The following is a 21238-nucleotide window of genomic DNA, read 5'->3' on the forward strand; positions in this document are numbered from 1 at the left end:
ATGAATGGCTGAATTTCAATATTCAGCTTTATAGATAAAAAATATAGTTGTTTGGTGTACAGTGTAGTTAATTTTCGTACAAGGACTTGTAATTTTCTGTTAAAATACAGAAAATAAGCAACATATACATTAATAGTGACAGTATTACGGGAATGTTGTAATGCTCTTGGTATTATATTGGTTACCAAACTATTTGGTGTAATGTCATTGAATCATCTTCTTTTAGATCTCAAGTTATGTTACAACAATTCCAGAAGACTTCATTTAATATTAAGAGATCCAGATTTTTCTCATTTACTAGTTTGGAAACCATTCTACCATAAAAGGAAGCGCTTGATCGTGCTAAAATAAAAACGACAAATTAAAATTGCGCGTGAAATTGCTGCATGTTAGAGACAGAAGTTTTGGGGGTAATGATAATTTGAGGTTGTGAACGTGTGTGTTAGTGTGTTGTGTGTATTTGTGTGGTCTATGCTGACGATGACCAAACTGATGGACGATGTGACACAAGATGATGGCAAGCTCCATAGGACAACCGTCGCCACATGTGCCACTACATACGTGCTTTTCGTACGATACAGACTGGGGGAGCGGAGCGGGACTTGTTGCTTGCACACGCGGGCGGGCCAATGGGCAGGACACTTAGTTGCTGTATGCGAGAAGAAACAGAGGTGCAGAACACCCCGGTCAGAGCATGCACTACATATCAATACACGCAGGGCACAGACTTGCTACCCAGGGGCTACAGAACCAACAGTCTTGTTCTCTGCACTGGCGACTTCATTTTGCATTATATTAAAAGTTCATTTATAACATAGTTTTGATAATTTTTCTCCCCTGTCCAGGAGAATATTTAATTTATAAGAGTAATTTTGAATTGGTAACTTCTAACAGTCTTACTAATAAAAACTCTATATACATACATTTAACTGTCTTATACTTATACAATGAGTATTGGTAGCTCCTTTATACATCATGTGTAAATTCCTTACTAATAATCACTACATACGTCCTGTATAACAATACAACTGTTACACAGCTACGTCATAGTTTCGTCATTACTTCATTATGAAAGGTAATAGAATATCTGAGGTTCTCTGTTGTATCCGGTAGAGCGCTCTAGTGTGCCGTGTTAAGAATCGATAGTACAACTGGCTCTGATCGATTACCAGACTATATTTTGGTCAAAGAGTACAAGCTACAGCAATAATGTTCTACTTATTCTGTGCTCTTTGGTGTGTTCTTCTGTGGTTACAAGGCATAAAATGACAGTCGATATGAACAGCTGTTAGAGGGGCGGCCATTTTTTCTCTATATACAACGCTTAAACAAGGGGTTTCGTGTATATAACTACTACAAAGCAATTCCCATTGTATAGTTACAGTCTGTTTATACATCCATTACTTACGGGTATGCATGGTTTATTAGTAAAGTTTTCTGTCTCAACTCTGCATAAGTCTCGTATAAAAATTATACACGGTTTATTAGTAAGACTGAGTTAGAAAATACTGCTTGGTGTATAATCTTCGAAAGTAAATTTTTAAGAGGACTTATATAGGACAATCGATCAAACATTTTTTTTGTATCTAAAAGTTCTGAAAAAGAGTGTATCAGTTTTTTTTATAGTGTCTTTAAATACTAGCGGTCTTACTAATAAAAACTTTTACACACACATTTAACTGTCTCATACTTACACAGCGAATAGCTCTTTCATAAGTCGTGTGTAAGTTCCTGACTAATAATCACTACATACGGTTATAAAGCTACATCATAATTTCATCATTATTTTATTACGAAAGGTAACAGAATAACTGAAATTCTCTATTGCATCCGATAGTGTGCACTAGTGTCCCGTGCTAAGTATCGATAGTGCAACTGGGCCTGATCGATTACCACATTATATTTTGATCAAAGAATACAGCTACAGCAATATTATTCTAATTAATCGTGCTCTTTGTTTTATTCTTCTGTGGTTGCAAGGCAAGCTCATCATAAAATGTCAATCAATACGAACAGCTGTTAAAAGGTGGCCATTTTTTTTTTATATATACAACGTTTAAACAGGGGTTTTGTGCATATAACTACAGCAAAGCAATTCCCATGAATATACAAAATAGTATTGGTACTGGTATATAAGTCAGGTAAAAATACCGGTATCTCTGAAAACATTCAATCAAGAGACTTATAATTCCACCAGTGAAATATCGAAATGCATGTCCAAGAAATCATGCAGTGATGAAATTCTAGTCAGCATATAAGATATATTTACAACCATAAGGCTGTTGTATATGTATGAAATCAGAATAATATCCTTTCTTTTTTTAATACCTCTGTATACAATTGCTCAAAATATGTTACATTGTTTAGAACGTTCCTATTAATATTTTAAGTAAGAAGTACTTATATGTCTGTAATATTCCGCAAGAATTAGAGGTAGGTTTCAGTCATAAATAATGTGTCATTCTAGATTTATAAGTAGGCTACAAATTTATTGCCACTACATTTGAAATATTTGTTCTTAATTTGAAGTGCTAGTGCAGAGTAGCAATTTTAACACGACTGTTGATGTAGGATGATCTTTTCTGACCAGGCAAATAACACCATCATCCAAACTTATATTTTCTGAAGTATAGAAATGAGAAACTCAAAAGCAATATTTTTTATTTACCATTACTTTTTGTATTCAAGCACTTGAAATATTAAAGATGTACTATGATGGCCATCTTTTGATGAAAACGCCCATGCGCAAATTTGAACTATTAACAGACGCTTCGATATTGTATACTGAAATTTATTGCTTATTTTTTATAACATCTATCCTAAATCAAAGAGAATTGTAAAAGAAAAGTACCGGTAACTCACTGCTATGCAGTAATGCTTGTAGTAGAAAATGATTCAATACCTAAGAACAAGTAATGCTTACAGGTGTTCTAATTGTCGTTATCTATAATATGTGTCACTAATAGAAAGGAAAGCACATTTACATAAAAGAAAATCTAACAAGTTACATTGTAGATATATACCGGTACTAAATGTAGGGTTTCCGTTGAATCCAATGTTGAAACAAAGACTACAACAATGGTTGATGATCCTACTGTGGTTAGAAGCTACAAAACACTTGTGGTTTTGTTCAATTAATTCACTTTTTGTTACTAATAAATAGGACTAGGATTTTGATGAAATTGCATCTTTTTTCTAGTAAGCCAGAAACATTCCTGCTTTAGTATTTATATGTTATGTGATAAACTGAGTGTTTTAGAACATATTTGTTAGGGCATTTTTTTGCATTTTTTACCTCTTACAACTCATAAGAGCATTTTTTGTTTTATTCAGTCATTTTTTGGGAATTTTCATTTCATTTTGGCCATAAATCCTCATTATTAATGTAAAATTTTATTTATTTACTTTGATATTTTCTCTACATATTTTTTTAATTAATACCCATTGTTTTGTTTATTATTTTAATCTTTTTTCTACACAAATATTGTCATTTTAACGTAGTACACCCCCACATAATGGATCAGTCCAACCACCCCTTCAATATAGACTCCTCTATACCTGCTAGTTCTGGATAAGAGTGGCCTTGTGGTGGGCTACATTAGGTAAAATAATTAAAGTGTACTACTTAGAAAAATTATGTGAAATTAAATAAACTTGAAAGTTGGTACTAGAATTTAATTTAATTACTAGTCTAAATATTAATATTCCTACTAAGCCGATTATGTAAGATCAATTTTAGGGAATTTTTTAAAGGTTTTTAGTTCATAAATGCATTGTTTTTAGGACATTTTTTTCATGATTTATAGGTCATCAAAATCCTAGCCCTACTAATAAAGCTATAAAGCTATAACAGTAACCGATTCATGTAATAGAAAGCAAATTTATTATTTATTACTCTGCCTTTGACCAGTTTTTAGGAGCTTGGTGCTCTTTTACGTTTTAGAACATGAAAAAAACAGGTAAATTTAGATTCTACGAGTATGTATTTGTTTTCCTAATTCATTTATTTGTAGTTCCCTTGCAAATACTGAACTCTTAAAGTGCTACTGAATTTTTAGTCACAGTGGTCAGACTGGTATTATGCTGAACTTTGATAATGTGGTTATTCTGAAATGTTTTCTCTTGTCCCTGTAGTTTTTAAATTCCTGGCCACGATCCTTACAATATAAAATAACTAAACAAGTTAAAAAAAATATCTACTATATAGTTGTAGTTGTATCAGCGCCATTTTAAGTCTAATTAAAAGGGGGTCTTTTTAATAGTATTTTTTAATTCACAAGAAGCCACTATATAATATACAATTTCAATTGAATGTAGCATTGTTTTAGTAAACGAAATTGAATACGGTAATATTGCAAACATACTATATGTACGCTAATATGTTTTCGCGGGATATCAGCCGAGTTAAGATTTTGGAATGCTCCAAGCTTTCGACTGCTATCTCTGCAGCCATCTTCAGGGAAGTGATGTCCGAACAGAAAGTCGACTTTCTGTTCGGACATCACTTCCCTGAAGATGGCTGCAGAGATAGCAGTCGAAAGCTTGGAGCATTCCAAAATCTTAACTCGGCTGATATCCCGCGAAAACATATTAGCGAACCAACGCCGAGAAAGCCTCAAATCATACATACTATATGTAATGGTTAGCAACAATTTTCGAAATCGTAACACGAATAAAAAAAGCTTATAAAGTGGAAGTTCGCATAATAAAAATTATCAGGTTCGTAGTAATCCTTTTGTTGCTTATAAATTAATCCCCTTCCTTCTGATGGACCCGGGATTAGATCCTTTTATCCCCTAATTAAAATATGGCTTTCTCCTTTGTGTAATACACCATATTTGCTGAATTTGAGAAATAAGTACCGGTAATTGCAATTCTAACATCGAAAGATATGTAACAGGTTTCCAAGTCAATATTGGTCACTATAGGTCGGATAATGACTAATTTTATTATTAATAAAAGGTACCGTACTTGTAAACTTCTTATTTCTTTCCTATAGGCTTTGTATTTAATAAATTTAATACGACCTCATTATCCAATTTTGTGAAATAATTTTTGCAACATTTAATTCTTTTATGACCTTCATAAGGCAGTATGATTGTTTACCACTCAGTAATAGTTAAGTAATATGACTAAATACGACTAAAATTATTAAAAAATTGAAGGTTTAAGAAGTTACAAAATGATTTTATATGTATCTTGGTCATTGTAGCCTATTTTGGAAAGGAGTTGCTTTCTAGGCACTTAATTTAAGTACTGGTAATTGACCCATGTTTAAGTAAGCCTAAAATAATATTTGCCTGGTCAGAAGATCTATACAAATGGCTAAATGCAAAGGTGAATCATTCACATGTCAACAACATACTGAAATGCAGGAGTCAAAAAATTGGAGATGTCATGTAGTCTATACAAGAGAATCAGTTCATACAATAAACAGAGAAATAAAACATGTGTTAGGTGTCCCGTTTACACAGGTTTCAAGAACGTCTTTGGGGTATTATTTGTCAGTTGATGAAATATAATTAATTTTATTTGAAGTACTTAAAATCTTAGCAGCAAATTAGAATTAAATGGAAGAAAGTCTTAGTTTATAATTTAAAGAAATAAACAAATATCCCTAAGGACTTCTTGAAACACTTAGTAGGTGAAGTATTTTAAAATTTACAAGATCTACTTCAATACTTCGTACTTTTTTTTTTACTTTACGCTTGAAGACATGGTTAGTCATTATTTAAAACATATTTTTCCATATTTTCGGAGATGTGAAAGAAAGCAATTCCAAGTTAACGATATTACCCATAGTATGACCATTATCTGATTAAATATAGGTACATTTTTAATAGCTTACAATCCTGAATTCTTTTACTAGCGTAGTACTTCTTTAAATGGGAAGAATTTTTTTTTCATTTTGGCGGACATCCAGTCTTTGGTTCTGAAAAGACTACTTGAACGAATACAATGTAACACATTGACTCGATTTTCTGCTTGTGGCAGAGGGAGAAGTTCTGAACACTGATAATTGATTGTAATGTAATTTTCTTTGAAATTACTAGTACAGTAGAACTTGGTTATAGCGACCTCGTTTTGTGCGACACCTCGCCTATAACGTCAAATATTCTGTGGTCCCAACTAATTCCCCATAAGACATATGCTTTCCAACCTTGCTTAATGCGTCTACCTCGCATATAACGTCGTTTTTAACCTCAGTTTGGAATAAGATTTTCTAAGAACCAAAATATTTTAAGAAATATTTTGTTGAAATCTGGTAAGCTGGCAAATTCTTTACAGTCTCCTTCTGTCATAGACCTCTGGAATGCAGGCGGATTCCCCACCCCATTGTAACCTGCCCGAATTCATGCGGTATTAGATCAGTTTCGACAGGAAGTTTTCACTAAGTGCACGCATTTTAACGCAGTATGGCCACTAAAAGAAGTGAGTGACGCTTTAGAAGTCATTAGAATTATGAACATATTCTATGAAGCTAGGGAAGGGAGCAGTGAAATTGCAACTGAAATTATGAACATACAACGTAATTTAGTCCTAGAAAGTGTGTATTAGGCAAGTAGAAGACAAGAGAGTAAAATGACTGATTACCGGTACTTCACTTCTAAGTAAAGTAATTTGGTGAGTACTGAATAAACTGTTTTAATAAAGAATACTGTATTTATAATTGTAGGCCTACGTGTAAGTTATTTTATTATGTTCATGGTAGGTTAAAAGCCAATACATAAATCTAAAATAAGTCTAATTAAGTTTGTTATTTTTCATTTTCCACCTCACTAGATTGATAATATGAATCTCGGTTACTACAACACTCGTTTATAACAACATAATTTTTAAGGTCCCTTGGATGTCGTTATAACCAGTTCTACTGTATTTTAAATGTAAATATTATTTTAATTGGATAAAACGTAATAATTAGACTTGCCAAATTCTATTTACATAATCTAGAAATATAATTAAAATACCAGTACTCTTTTGTTTCAGAAGGCAGATATTCCTGACAATAAAGTTCAAGTTTGTTCTTAATAAAATAATTTCTATTATTTCAGAAATTGTACCTTATGTAATTTTCCAAGAGATATTGCCTGACCTTCTACGTCTCAAGCGTAAAGTTGGATTATGGTTCCTACATTTCTTAAAACGGCATTGTATAAACAACCAAAGCATTATATATACAAAGTTGTACATGTACATTTCATTCACTGACTATGAAGAAGTGTTCAAGGATGAACATTTTAATGAGGAACCAAATTAATCAGAGATCAGGAAATAGAGCATGGTGGGTTGTCTTTGGCAAGAAGGTGGACAGTTAGGAAATGTTCAAGATTTTGTGTCTAAGATAAAACAGATAAGACAGTAGTATACAAAAGTTTGTGGAGACAAAAGTACGAACTTAGGACAATGTAGATAAGGAAACGCCCTCATGTATTATGGCATTGAAAGTTTTCTGGAAGGAAGATTTTCAAATTCTAAAATCTAATATCCCACATTCCCAAGTCGTGTTGCAGAAGATTAAAATATTTTAATGCTGAAATGTAAGATTTTTATTAAAATGTTCATTTGAAAGTATGAACATCATCGAGTTTTGACTGGATAGGTTATGAAGGGGAGGAATCTGGAAATTCTAGAGTATTAGTTTGAAATTTCTAAAATATTAGTTATGCATACATGAGAAATACTTTGTATGCTTTATAAAATTATGCACCATCTTAATTGATAAATTCTAAATTGAACAAATCTACACTGTACTGCAGAAAACTACACTTCGCATTCAAGAAAACACACTCCCATGATATATTGTAAGAAGATTCTGTTGATAAATAATTAAAATGCGGTACAGTATTTATTGTTAACAGAGTATTACATTTTTTTGTTTTTTAAGATTTGAACTGAGGAATTGTTATTGCTGTTTTGTTTTATTTAAAAATATAATGTATTGTATCACTAGAATCTCCTTATGTACAACATTTTGAATTACTGATTGATATAGTATTATGTAATACATTAAATGACAGTTTGTAAGTTTTTAAAAATAAATTTTGATACCTTGAAGCGATGGTTTCCAAGAGTCACGGATCCGATGCACCATGCATGAAATTCTGTTGATTCTTGCACTATATACTGTAGATTGTTTTTTTTTTTTTAACTGAGTGCCAATGCGTTGTTTTAAGTCAAGATGACTGACCACATGGATCTAGCAGTTATTTTTTTGATAGAATATGAGACAGATATAGAGGAAATTATAATATTAATGTATTTATGTTACCTAAATGCATTTCTCATTTTCAACACTGATGTTTTAAATAGCAACATTTTGTTACATTTATGATTCTTTGTTTCATCCATTTAGCCATTAAATTATATATTTTTAATCTAGTTATTTACTGTAGAAACAACAGCAATAAGTACACCTTATAGGAATATGTTTCTGTTAATTGTGTTAAAATAAACTTTTAGAAATTCAGAGAGTTAAGTTATCATTAAATAATCTCGCATAAAAGTATCGGAATGTCTGATTTAACACGAAAAAAAAAAAAAATGAAAAAAAAAAACAGTGCGACATAAATCCAAATTGAGGTAAATACTACAAATTTGTTTAAAATTAATCATTACTATTTCTGACTACACGAGGAAATATATGTTATATGTTTACTTTTGTTCTAAATTAAACATCCACGATAACCTATCAAAATATGTAGTAACAAACGAATTATTAAGTTACAGTGAACTTACTAGGTTTTCCCAATCATCTGTCACACATTTTTTTTTTTAATTTCTTGTTTTTATAATTATTATTCAATAAATTATATAATATGGGATGATTTCGTACTAAATATATCAATTTTTCATTCATGTCATTGCTGAACTCAGATGCCATTTTTGTAACAATCCCGCTGTCAGATGCCGGAACATTTGGCAGCTATTTAAGCGATCCGTGACGCAATCTTGTGCAGAATAAATGTGCACAGCAGTGTGGCATATTAAAAACCATCATAACATATTGCCCATAAGAAATGTCTTTGCATGGAAACGAAATTCTGTCCCCACATTACCTGGCGGGACATGCATGGCTCTTGGAAACCATCTCTTTACTGATATTAAAATAAATTTTACACTACTGCTGCTGATAATTGTTGATATTTTAGTTTTATATTGCTGTATTTTAAACCTCTTTTTCAGCGGCATTATTCTTATAAATTTTATCAATTTCTCTTTATTATTTCTGTCATTATTAGAACATGTTTCGAAAGTCTTTAAATTTAACTAATGATAATGTTTTTTAAGACTGATTAAATCATAGAAACTTACTTTGAAATACAGACTTCTGTAACAACAAATTTCAGTCAAATGTTAAGTTTAAGATTACTCAGGATTTATTTGTTTTAAACATGTTGTAACAGAATTAATGACAAAAGTAGGCTACAATCGTTTTCTGTTCAAAGACGATAATAATTAGAAACAGAAATATTTATATATTACAAATTATAGACACCTATTATAAATAATGGAATTAAAAAATAAAATATCAGACGTTTTCGATAAATTGATTCATAGAGCAAATTTTCTACAAATTCCTTTAACATCTTAAATAAAATTTTGTTACTAAACAATCTTTTAGGAACATTTCTTTTCTTGGAGCACATGTTGGCTCTGATTTAGATTATACATTAAAAATTGTAAATTATGTTTTATTTAACAATACTTACAACTGCTGAGATTATATCAGCATTGCTGATGTGCTGGAATTTTGTTCTGCAGGAGTTCTTTTACATGCCAGTAAATCTACTAACATGAATCTGTCGCATTTAAGTGTATCGATCTGGGCCAGTATCGAACCTGCAACCTCAGGCACAGAAAACCAGCACTCTATCGACTGCACCACTCAGGGCGACGGTTTATACATTAAAATCTTTTAAAACATGAAGATATGTAAACTTTATGAATACCGATATATTTTTTTAAAATTCCTATCAATCATTATTAAGCTTCATTCCTACATTATAAGAAACAGTAAATAAAATAATTGATATTCAGATTTTATTAAAGAATAAAACAGTATTAATACAGTGAATCATTTTTCTGTTTCTTTAAAACTAGTTACTCTTTTACCAGCAGATTACTGTTGGTACTGTAGTTAAACTTTTTTTAGTGACATTGTTTCCAGGATAGGGTTGAGGTATTAACCGGTATTGTTCTATTCTAAAAACACATTCTTTCTCAGATCGTCTATAGTATCAAGTCTTAAGTACGTATGTCCGACTTCAAACACTGTCATTTAAAATTACATAAATGTTAATTGTAATAGTGTTTATATATATTTGAAGATAGATTAATATTATCAGACAGAAAAGAGGATACAGATTAATATCATCAGACAGAAAAGAGGATATCCATAAATTTATTGTAATGTCTCTAAAGTTGTGACGTTGTTTTGATAGTAATTTTGACACTAAAATTATATTATGATTTATGAACTTTATAGAACATCTTTTGTTTATTAATTAATGTTAATTTCTTAAAATCTGTACCACAGATACCAGTAGTTGCGAAATCACATTTCATATGCCATAATGTACAAAGTAGATATAGGAATCTATTTATATAATTAACTTTATGCCTAAAATGAAGTCATTCTCTTGCAAATTTTCTCACATCTACTGTTTTTATTATAGAATATTACTGAAATTGTGGAATGAGGTAAAACAACACGTTATGTACCGGTACTTCATTTTATGGTATATAAAAAGTCTTGATGTCATTTTTTTTTTCGTTGTTGGTAACTCTATAGCATCTATTAGATGCTTTATGGTTGTGCTAACAGATGGAGTTACTTGTCAACAATGAGACGCTGAAACATGTGTTCAGGTTACTGCCCAGCGACAGTCCTGATGTATTTTTATATCTGTAATGATTGGTTAATTAATATTAACCCGGCACACTCAGAATGACACAAATTTCCAGACTCTAGACACACAGAGAACTCTTCTTCAAGAAAAATTCACCGAGAGCCGAGCCCGGGAATCGAACCTGGGACCTCCGGACTTGGAAGCCAGCATGCTGACCAACAGACCACGGAGGCAGTCGATGTCATTTTTGTTTCACTTTTTTCAAGAAAAGGAACTAATTGGATTATAAAAGTAAACGAAGCAAAGCAAATAGAAATCAGTATCTGCCTCTCTTTCTGATCACACATATAGAGCAATTAATTACGCAGAAATCTGCTAAAATGACGCAAAGTATGCAAATTAAATTTAAACTATATATTTATCCTCTTTTCTGTTGAAGATAATATGAATCTAACTTCATGTAACTATTAGATTTGCTGACTGTACTATAAAATAAGTAATAGTTAATAGAAGTAATCTGTACTCACGATTCAGACTCCTTGGTGAGATGTTCTCCTTGGTCCATGCTGAGGCAGCCGGCACCACCACCAAAGCCGTAACCCTTGGGGCCGTACTTGCGTGCGTGGCACACCTTGCAGAACAGCTCTCCTTCGTGCTCAGAGCAGTTGGTGGAGTCTAGGAGCTTGTTGCACATGCCTACGTGTAGAACATCATCGTTGGTGAGTTATTTTTCGCTTTATAAGTTTATTGTACAAATTGGAAAGGAATTGAATGTCAAAACTTAATGAGGCTACTCTTTGTGAGAAGTGGTGTAAAAATGTCTGTCACTTTGACTTCTGGCCACTATTTACTCCCAAGCAATAATTATTATGTATGCAGGCTGAACAGTAAATCATTAATTTCAGGGAGTTAATCTTTGAGCTGTTTCATACAGAAATTTTTGTTCGTTTTTGTTCACGTTTCAGAGAAAAAAAAAAAATATTTTAAGGGGGTACATACACCTTCCTTCCTTCCTTACTTACTTACTGGCTTTTAAGAACCCTGGAGGTTCATTGCCGCCCTCACATAAGCCCGCCATTGGTCCCTATCCTGAGCAAGATTAATCCATTCTCTATCATCATATCCCACCTCCCTCAAATCCATTTTAATATTATCTTCCCATCTACGTCTCGGCCTCCCTAAAGGTCTTTTTCCCTCCGGCCTCCCAACTACACTCTATATGCATTTCTGGATTCGCCCATACGTGCTACATGCCCTGCCCATCTCAAACGTCTGGATTTAATGTTCCTAATTATGTCAGGTGAAGAATATAATGCGTGCAGTTCTGTGTTGTGTAACTTTCTCCATTCTCCTGTAACTTCATCCCTCCTAGCCCCAAATATTTTCCTAAGCACCTTATTCTCTAACACTCTTAACTTATGTTCCTCTCTCAAAATGAGAGTCAAAGTTTCACAACCATAAAGAACAGCCGGTAATATAACTGTTTTATAAATTCTAACTTTAAGATTTTTTGACAGCAAGACTGGATGATAAAAGCTTCTCAACCGAATAATAACAGGCATTTCCCATATTTATTCTGCGCTTAATTTCCTCCCGAGTATCATTTATATTTGTTACTGTTGCTTCCAGGTATTTGAATTTTTCCACCTCTTCAAAAGATAAATTTCCAATTTTTATATTTCCATTTCGTACAATATTCTCGTCACGAGACCTAATCATATACTTTGTCTTTTCGGGATTTACTTCCAAACCTATCTCTTTACTTGCTTCAAGTAAAATTCCCATGTTTTCCCTAATTGTTTGTGGATTTTCTCCTAACATATTCACGTCATCTGCATAGACAAGCAGCTGATGTAACCCGTTCAATTCCAAACCCTCTCTGTTATCCTGGACTTTCCTAATGGCATAATCTAGAGCAAAGTTAAAAAGTAAAGGTGATAGTGCATCTCCTTGCTTTAGCCCACAGTGAATTGGAAATGCATCTGACAGAAACTGACCTATACGGACTCTGCTGTACGTTTCACTGAGACACATTTTAATTAATCGAACTAATTTCTTGGAAATATCAAATTCAATAAGAATATCATATAAAACTTCTCTCTTAACCGAGTCTTTGTTCTTTTATCAGTTGACGAAAAATGGTTTCAATCCTAGTTAACTAGTTTGCACAAAACAACAGAATGATGTGACGCACCACGCCCTTTCAGGTGATCAGTTGGCTCAGGTTGTATTTGTGGATTGCTTGGCTTAGTGAGTGGTTGTGTAAAGCCATGGAAAGCAGCAAGACTTTTGTTGTTTTACGTCTTTAATGTACATCTGCATACTAGAGATACCAAGAGCTACATGTAGGCCTATACATTTTTGGAAACAGAAGGAAAAAAGAGTGTTGATTCTGTTATTTCATTTGTGCACCTAACTCTAGTGACTTTTATGAAATCTCATCCCTTCAAGAATATTGTGATGTTCTCTGAAGGTGCAGGGGAACAAAATAACAATTTAAAATTTCTATCATTTGTCTCATGGTTTTTCAAAGTACGAGAGGGATCCAGGAAATAACGACCGTTCGCGCATACCCGCCGCGCAGCTGACTCCCCTTCCTTGTTTGAAGATCAACTGGCTTCCTTAACATGTGTTCTCATAATGTTGTGAGTACTGGTTGCAACAAGTCGCCATTGTGCATTTTGTGTTACTTCAAAATGAACGACGTGATTGATAATCCCGCCGACTGTGAGGTGAGGAGTGTGATTCGATTTTTGACTGCCCGACATTTGAAACCTGCAGAAATTTACCGGCAATTGAAAGAAGTGTATGGTGATACTGTAATGAATGAAAGAAATGTGAGAAAATGGTGTGAAATGTTCAACAATGGGCGAACAAATGTCCACGATGAAACTCGACCCGGACGCCCATCACTCATCACAGAAGACCTGAAGACTAAAGTGAACGGCAGAATCTTGCAAGACAGGCGCACATCACTCGACGAATTGCATATTGCCTTTCCTGACATTTCTCGTTCTTTGCTTGGTGAAATTGTGTCGCAACATCTTGGCTACCACAAAATCTGTGCACGATGGGTTCCACGGCAACTGAGTGACCAACACAAAACTCAAAGAATGGCCTCAGCATTGACATTCTTGATGCGATATCACACAGATGGAGACGCCTTTCTTGATCAAATTGTGACTGGTGATGAGACCTGGGTGTCTCACAACACCCCAGAGACCAAGCGCCAATCACGTCAGTGGCATCATCCCTCATCACTCAAGAAACCGAGAAAATTCAAACAGACTCTCTCAACACAAAAAGTCATGGCTACTGTCTTTTGGGATCGCAAAGGTATTCTTTTGCTGGATTTCATGCCAAAAGGCACTACGATCAATGCAAATCGTTATTGTGAGACTTTATGAAAATTACGGCGAGCCATCCAAAACAAGAGGCGAGGAATGCTTTCGAGAGGAGTAGTGCTTCTTCACGACAACGCCCGCCAGCACACTGCTGCTTCAACTCGAGAATTGCTGGATCAATTCGGTTGGGAAATCTTTGATCATTCGCCCTATAGTCCAGACCCTGCTCCTAGCGATTTTCACCTTTTCACTAAGCTGAAAGACTTTCTGGGTGGTACGCGTTTTGGAAGTGATGAAGAGTTGAAGAAGACAGTGAACACCTGGCTTAATGAACTGGCGGCAGAGGAGTATAACACGGGAATTCTAAAGCTAGTAAACAGATACGACAAATGTTTAAATGTAGGTGGTGATTATGTAGAGAAGTAAAGGAAGCTTCAGTTATGTAACAGACTTTGTTTTTTCAAATAAATATATATATTTTTTTAATTATTACAACAAAACAGTCGTTATTTCCTGCATCCCCCTCGTATATAATGTGAAAATTTTGCATATATTTCCAGTAAGATGTGTGACAGTAATTTTGGACTATACAGCATGAAGATTAAGAAAATGTCAAATGTTGAGACTGCTAAATAGTATCTTGAAGTTATTTCGTCCTGTCGCGAGATGCCACAACTATTCAAGGTGTTATGAGACAACTCTGTTTTGAAAGACTGGTCTGAAGTACTGTACAGAGTATTTATTTTCTGAAGAAAACCAAAAAGTAAGCAATCTGTGTTTCAAATCCAGGAATACCGTCAAATGCCCTGTGAGCCTTCAGGAAAGTATCAACTTCTAAGAACTACTCTAATGTGTTTAGTGAGTTTACATTTTGGAAGAAAGACTATGAAGCGAGGAATCTACCCCCCCTCCCCTTAAATGAAACATATTCCCCTTAATCCAGCTAAAGAAAGGGATATTAGAGATTTATTTCCCTTGGACCTTGGCAATGAAAATTCGAACCTGGCATTTGCCTAAGTAACTGTGGAAAAAACACGGAAAAACCACAGTCAGGTTGGTCGGTCCGGGGATTTGAACCATTACCTCTCAAATGCGAGTTCCATGTGGAACGCATGAGCCACTTCGCTTGGTTATGTTAGAACAAATATTAAAAAAAAAGAGTCCACCCCTGTGGAGTAACGGTCAGCGTGTCTGGCCGCGAAACCAGGTGGCCTGGGTTCCCCGTCGGGGCAAGTTACCTGGTTGAGGTTTTATCCGGGGTATTCCCTCAACCCAATACGAGCAAATGCTGGGTAACTTTCGGTACTGGACCCCAGATTCATTTCACCAGCATTATCACCTTCATTTCATTCAGACGCTAAATAACCTTGATGTTGATACAGCGTCGTAAAATAACCCAATAAAATAAAATAAAATAAATTAAAAAAAAGAAGAGAGTTCAACCTACCTGTGTATATTTTATTAATTGATTTGGCAAATGCTTACGACAAAGAAAATAGAAGCAAACTTTGGGAAATGTTAACAGAAATATACATAACACATAATTTAATTACAGCAAACGTTATATAAAAATTCCAACATATGTATCAAACATTAGATCGCAAATTATCAGAATATCTACAAACAACCAATGGACTTAGATAAGAATCTGGTCTTCCTACTAATATCTCCCCCCTAAACATAGCTTTTTGTTATAGGGACTTGTACGTAAATGCATGGAAAAAAGTAATTATAAATTTGATAATTTTAAACTGCAAATATACAAATGTTGCAGCTTAATTTCATGTAATTTTTACAATTTTATAATGGATCATTTCGGAATAGTTCAAGTTGTAAGACATAATTTTCAGGCACACAGTTTTTTCTTTACTGGCTATTATATAACACGTGAAAAAACCTTTCTTAAATTATCATCCAGTCCTCACATTTCAAAAACGAAGTCCGCTAGAAAGCTGAAATGTTGTGGAGATTTTCGGAATTCAAGCACGTTAAAAGTAGACTATTATTATGAGATTTGTGTAATAATTTAAAGAATTTTAAAGAATGTAATCTTCATCTTACGATGTTTGGTGACTATAATAGTATTTAATTAATTAATTTTAAAGAAATTATGAATTTTAATTACAGTGATTTTTGATAATCAAACGAAACATTAATTTTTTCGACATAACAAATCATAATCACAGAAGCACTATTATAATAGTAGGCTCCATTTTAAAGACTGTCTTACTAAGAATTGCCAGTACCAGTCTCTTACAATAATTTCTTTTTGAGATGTGTGTGTGCATTCATACTCCAAATTTAATAGTTACTTATGAGACTAGTTCGTAAAAGTTCTCTTTTTGGCACGAGTGTAGAATAAACACATGAGGACCAAAAAGATGACTTTACGAATGTGTGTTATACAATATTTTTTCTACTCTAACACAAATTTATATAAAATAAATATTTGAAGTTGGAGATGTTATAAGATCACAATGTCATGGCCATCTATACTCAGAACCATTAAAAAGTAACTATCCATGGAATGACAGCCTGTTTTATTTATGTTCAAGATTTTATGGCCGTCTAAACCGCTACCATATAATCAAAAAAGCGGTTAGAAACAGTTGAATGATAAATCTTGCTACAATGAGTACTACATGTAACTTCAGAATAATGAGGACTAAAATGTAGATATGAATGTTAAATTTGTTACTTATTTGTGTTATGTCGATGGTTTGTCCACAAATGGGTCTTCAAGGCGCATTGACATCATCGCTATCCTGACAAGATCAACAAGCGGATTCGTCCACACCTGTGGAGTAACGGTCAGCGCGTCTGACTGCGAAACCAGGTGGCCCGGGTTCGAATCCCGGTCGGGGCAAGTTACCTGGTTGAGGTTTTTTCCGGGGTTTTCCCTCAACCCAATATGAGCAAATGCTGGGTAACTTTCGGAGCTGGACCCTGGATTCATTTCACCGGCATTATCACCTTCATATCATTCAGACGCTAAATAACCTAGATGTTGATACAGCGTCGTAAAATAACCCAATAAAATAAAAAAAAAAACAAGCGGATTCATAATTGATCCAACAGTAAGAATGGAAATGTACGAAAATCATCCTGTTGAGGTACATCAGGAAAAATGCGACATATACGACCCCACTATACCATATTATAAGGAAAAATATCATCTAACGTCGATCGAAGTTATTGGATTACTGATTGGGGCTAGAGGGACCATCACAAAAAGATTCGCGCATTTTTGTAAGCAGTTTGGTCTAGGACAAACTCTTGTCACTGAAGTATCTATGTCTGCAGTGAAGGGATCTATAAAAATCCTAAGAAACCATCTCTACAGTTATATAGATTGATCTCTTTCTTATGGCGATCTGCTCGCTTAAGTTGGGTCTTGCAAATAGACGACTGTGATCACCCAATAGCTAATAGATACTAGGAAATTGTATGTTTCTTCTGGAATTAATGATGTTTTGTTTAGTCTTTTCCAATTATTTCTAATTGTGCTATTTCTTATTCTTTTTCTTCTCCATTGTTTTCTTTTTTTTCCATTATAACAACAATTTTATGGTAAGCTTTGTCTTCTAGGCAGCCTTCACTTGAAGGAAGCTGAATAAAATTTATTCGAAATAATTTAAATAATGAAAGCTCAAGGTAATGCATTAATTTCTTATTGAATGAAGTTTGTACACTGAATATTACATTTTATTTGGCAGTGCGTAAAATAAATAGTAGTGCCTAAAGTGATTACTTATTTTTTTAGGCATTAGTGTTTTATAGACTCACTTTAGGCACTGATAACAGCTGCATAGTTTTAGTTTTGAAATAAGTCCAAAGCCAGAACAAAATTATGTGAGTAAAATAGCGTGTTGTTTATTTGAAAAGGTAATAATGCATTGTCAAAGAGGCGGTTACATTAGTACAACTGAGGACCGAACAAAATGATTTGGCAGGACAATGAAGTAATCAATCTAAAGGAGGGCAGAGTTCCAAATTGTAGCATTGGAAACATCTAGACTGACGCGGGCATTGACTTAGAAAGTTTCTCTTGTACAGTCTAGCCTGATGTTTGTCTATTTACTGTGAATAGAAACTTTCCATCATACATTAATATTCTAATAGTGACGCAAAAGTGATCCGAATATCAAATTAGTGTTTTTAACTACCTATTTAATTGTTTTTGCTGTATAAATTAACTTACTATTGATGATGATTTTAGATAATTTTCCTATGAAAGGCGGGATTGAAACAGCGGGGTGTGGGTTGAGGACTGACTGGAGTTGTTTATAAAATAGAGAAGTAAAATAGTAATAGAGACAAATATAATAGAACAAGTTTCTGCATCTAGTTACTTAGGATATCACATGACAGCACTCCTACATGTTGCAGATGTTAATAATAAACTCCAGAAATTCCGCAAAACAAGAAAATATACATAAATAAAATTTTATAAGACAATGGCGGTCTCCATACTATCACGGTTTAATATATACAGTCACGAAGCTCAATATGTAATAAATATGCATCCATAGATAGTTGCTAACCACTAGGATCGCTACTATCGCCTCATTACAGACAATGCGAAATAGTACCTGCACAGTCTATTGTTCCTAGCAACTTCACAACTCGAGCTTCGTGACTATATACTAGACCAGGGATGTCAAAGCGCCTGCACTTCGTGCTCTCAAGAACCCGCACAACATTTCCTTAAGAGCGATGATTCCACTTTATCTTGCTAAAAAGCGAACCTTGTTGGATTTGTATTGCTTGTAGTATCAGCACGTAATGCAGGCGATTTAACTTCCCTGTAATAGACTGTGATACTACTCTATTCCAGTGAAGCGTGGAGAATGGGAAGAGCTCAGAAACGAAAGATTGAATCATCAGAAATGAGATTCCTACACTCAGTTGCAGGATATTCCCTATTCGATCATTAAAGGAGTGAAGATATAAGGAATGAATTAGAATATATAATCTGACGGAAAAAAATTCAAGAAAATAAGGCATATCGGAAGAATCATGTAGGAAGAATGAATAACTCCAGGCTACCGAAAATTATGTTCGACTACCATCCAACTACCAACTCGGAGAAGAGATGTTGGAAAACCCAGAAGACGTTGGATGAATGACTTTGATTGATGGGGACGGAACAGACTTTAAAAGTCCAAATTAGAAAAGTGATGATGGTAAAAATAATGCTTTTGCAGGTAATCCATGTTGAATCTTTCATACACTACTTTTAACACTTGAATATAAATAATTGATTAAATGGCGATCTTACTCGTGTTAATTATGTAAGCATGTGCGGCTTACAGCTGTTTCGGTGCTACTTGACACCATCCTCAGAGCCTACTAGATCTCGGCGCTATCTCAACTTCGCTGCCTGTTGTGTGGTTGCGTTCGTGTGATGAAGAGTTGTGTCAAATAGTGTGTGTTCTGAAATTGATCTGTGTGTTGAGAATTTGATTAGGGTGTGTTTTAGTGTGTCTGTATATTTCATATTGTTCTAGTGTGTTGAGTTTTTGGTTTTTGGGTTGTATGTGTAGGATTTCCATGTCTGTATTTATGTTATTGTATGTGTGGTTAGCATTAGTTATGTATTCGGCATATGTAGATGTATTGTGTCCTCTGGTTATTGCTTTAATGTGTTCTTGGTATCGTGTTTGGAATGATCTGCCTGTCTGTCCAATGTAGAAACTGTCGCAACTATTACATAGGACAGACAGGCAGATCATTCCAAACTCGATACAAAGAACACATTAAAGCAATAACCAGAGGACACAATACATCTACATATGCCGAACACATAACTAATGCTAACCACACATACAATAACATAAATACACACATGGAAATCCTACACATACAACCCAAAAACCAAAAACTCAACACACTAGAACAATATGAAATATACAGACACACTAAAACACACCCTAATCAAATTCTCAACACACAGATCAATTTCAGAACACACACACTATTTAACACAACTCTTCATCACACGAACGCACCCACACAAGCAGCGAAGTTGATATAACGCCGAGATCTAGAAAGCTCTGAGGATGGTGTCAAGTAGCACCGAAACAGCTGTAAGCCGCACATGCTTACATAATTAACACGAGTAAGATCGCCATTTAATCAATTATTTTGCAGGTATATTAAGTTGTACGTATTTTTATTAAATATACCGAGAGTACATCCTTCCATTACTATTTTCAGATTAAAATTAAGTAATATAATTACATATGTAATTTTTATTAACGCACAATTTTTAGATCTTTATCAGCGGGAAAGAGTTACTATTGTTTAGACTGATCTATATACGACTGAAAACAGGAGCTTAATTTCTTAATTTACCGTGAGCTCAGTTGGTAGAGCAGCTGGCTACGGACTGGAAGGTCCGGGGTTCGATCCCAGGTGGTGACAGGATTTTTTCTCGTTGCCAAACTTTCAGAACGGCCCCGAGGTTCACTCAGCCTCCTATAAAATTGAGTACTGGGTCTTTCCCGGGGATAAAAGGCGGTTAGAGCGTGGTGCCGACCACACCATCTCATTCTAGTGCCGAGGTCATGGAAAGCATGGGGCTCTACCTCCATGCCCCCCAAGTGCCTTCATGGCATTTACGGGGATACCTTTACCTTTTTTACCGCCACGGTAGTCTAAGGGCTAGAATGCTGGACTTACAATCCTGTGGTCCCGGATTCGATCCCTGGTGTACCTCCGATTTATAACTTGTGTTGGGAAATCCGTGGTACAGGTAACACAGGGAGCTCCGGTTACCCTGTGGCATCCCAATAAAAATTTCCATCATCATCTCATCTTATCGAGGTTTTATCGTAGATCAGCCTCCTATGGCGCACCCTGGGCAACGACTCTGTCGGTAAATTGGTCTATACAACTGGATTTATTTAGGTGAATGACGAGAAGTCAAATACCCGCCATTGTCTTTTACGGAGGAGGGATCCGAAGGCTTGTACCTCAGCCTGATGCTTATTGTGTTTACCACTCCTGTTCTGTGAATGATATTTGTAGCCGAACGGCCGC

At 34.5% G+C, this 21238-nt stretch overlaps 2 protein-coding genes across 5 annotated transcripts in view; one reads left to right on the forward strand and one right to left on the reverse strand.

The window, feature by feature from the left end:
- The window catches only part of Mlp84B (Muscle LIM protein at 84B), a 110443-nt gene that overhangs the window by 36609 nt on the left and 52596 nt on the right, over positions 1–21238 (reverse strand). For all 4 annotated transcript variants that reach the window (XM_069824520.1, XM_069824518.1, XM_069824521.1 and 1 more), the window contains exon 3: positions 11378–11546. In XM_069824520.1, coding sequence (XP_069680621.1) covers positions 11378–11546 — 169 coding nt within the window. The remainder of the gene's footprint in view (positions 1–11377; positions 11547–21238) is intronic.
- Positions 11434–21238, forward strand: part of LOC138698523 (uncharacterized) — a 598444-nt gene continuing 588639 nt past the window's right edge. The window contains exon 1 of the mRNA XM_069824513.1: positions 11434–11569. The gene's annotated coding sequence lies outside the window, so the exon portion shown is untranslated. The remainder of the gene's footprint in view (positions 11570–21238) is intronic.

The sequence above is a fragment of the Periplaneta americana genome, chromosome 4, assembly GCF_040183065.1.
Source record: "Periplaneta americana isolate PAMFEO1 chromosome 4, P.americana_PAMFEO1_priV1, whole genome shotgun sequence".
NCBI lineage: Eukaryota > Metazoa > Arthropoda > Insecta > Blattodea > Blattidae > Periplaneta > Periplaneta americana.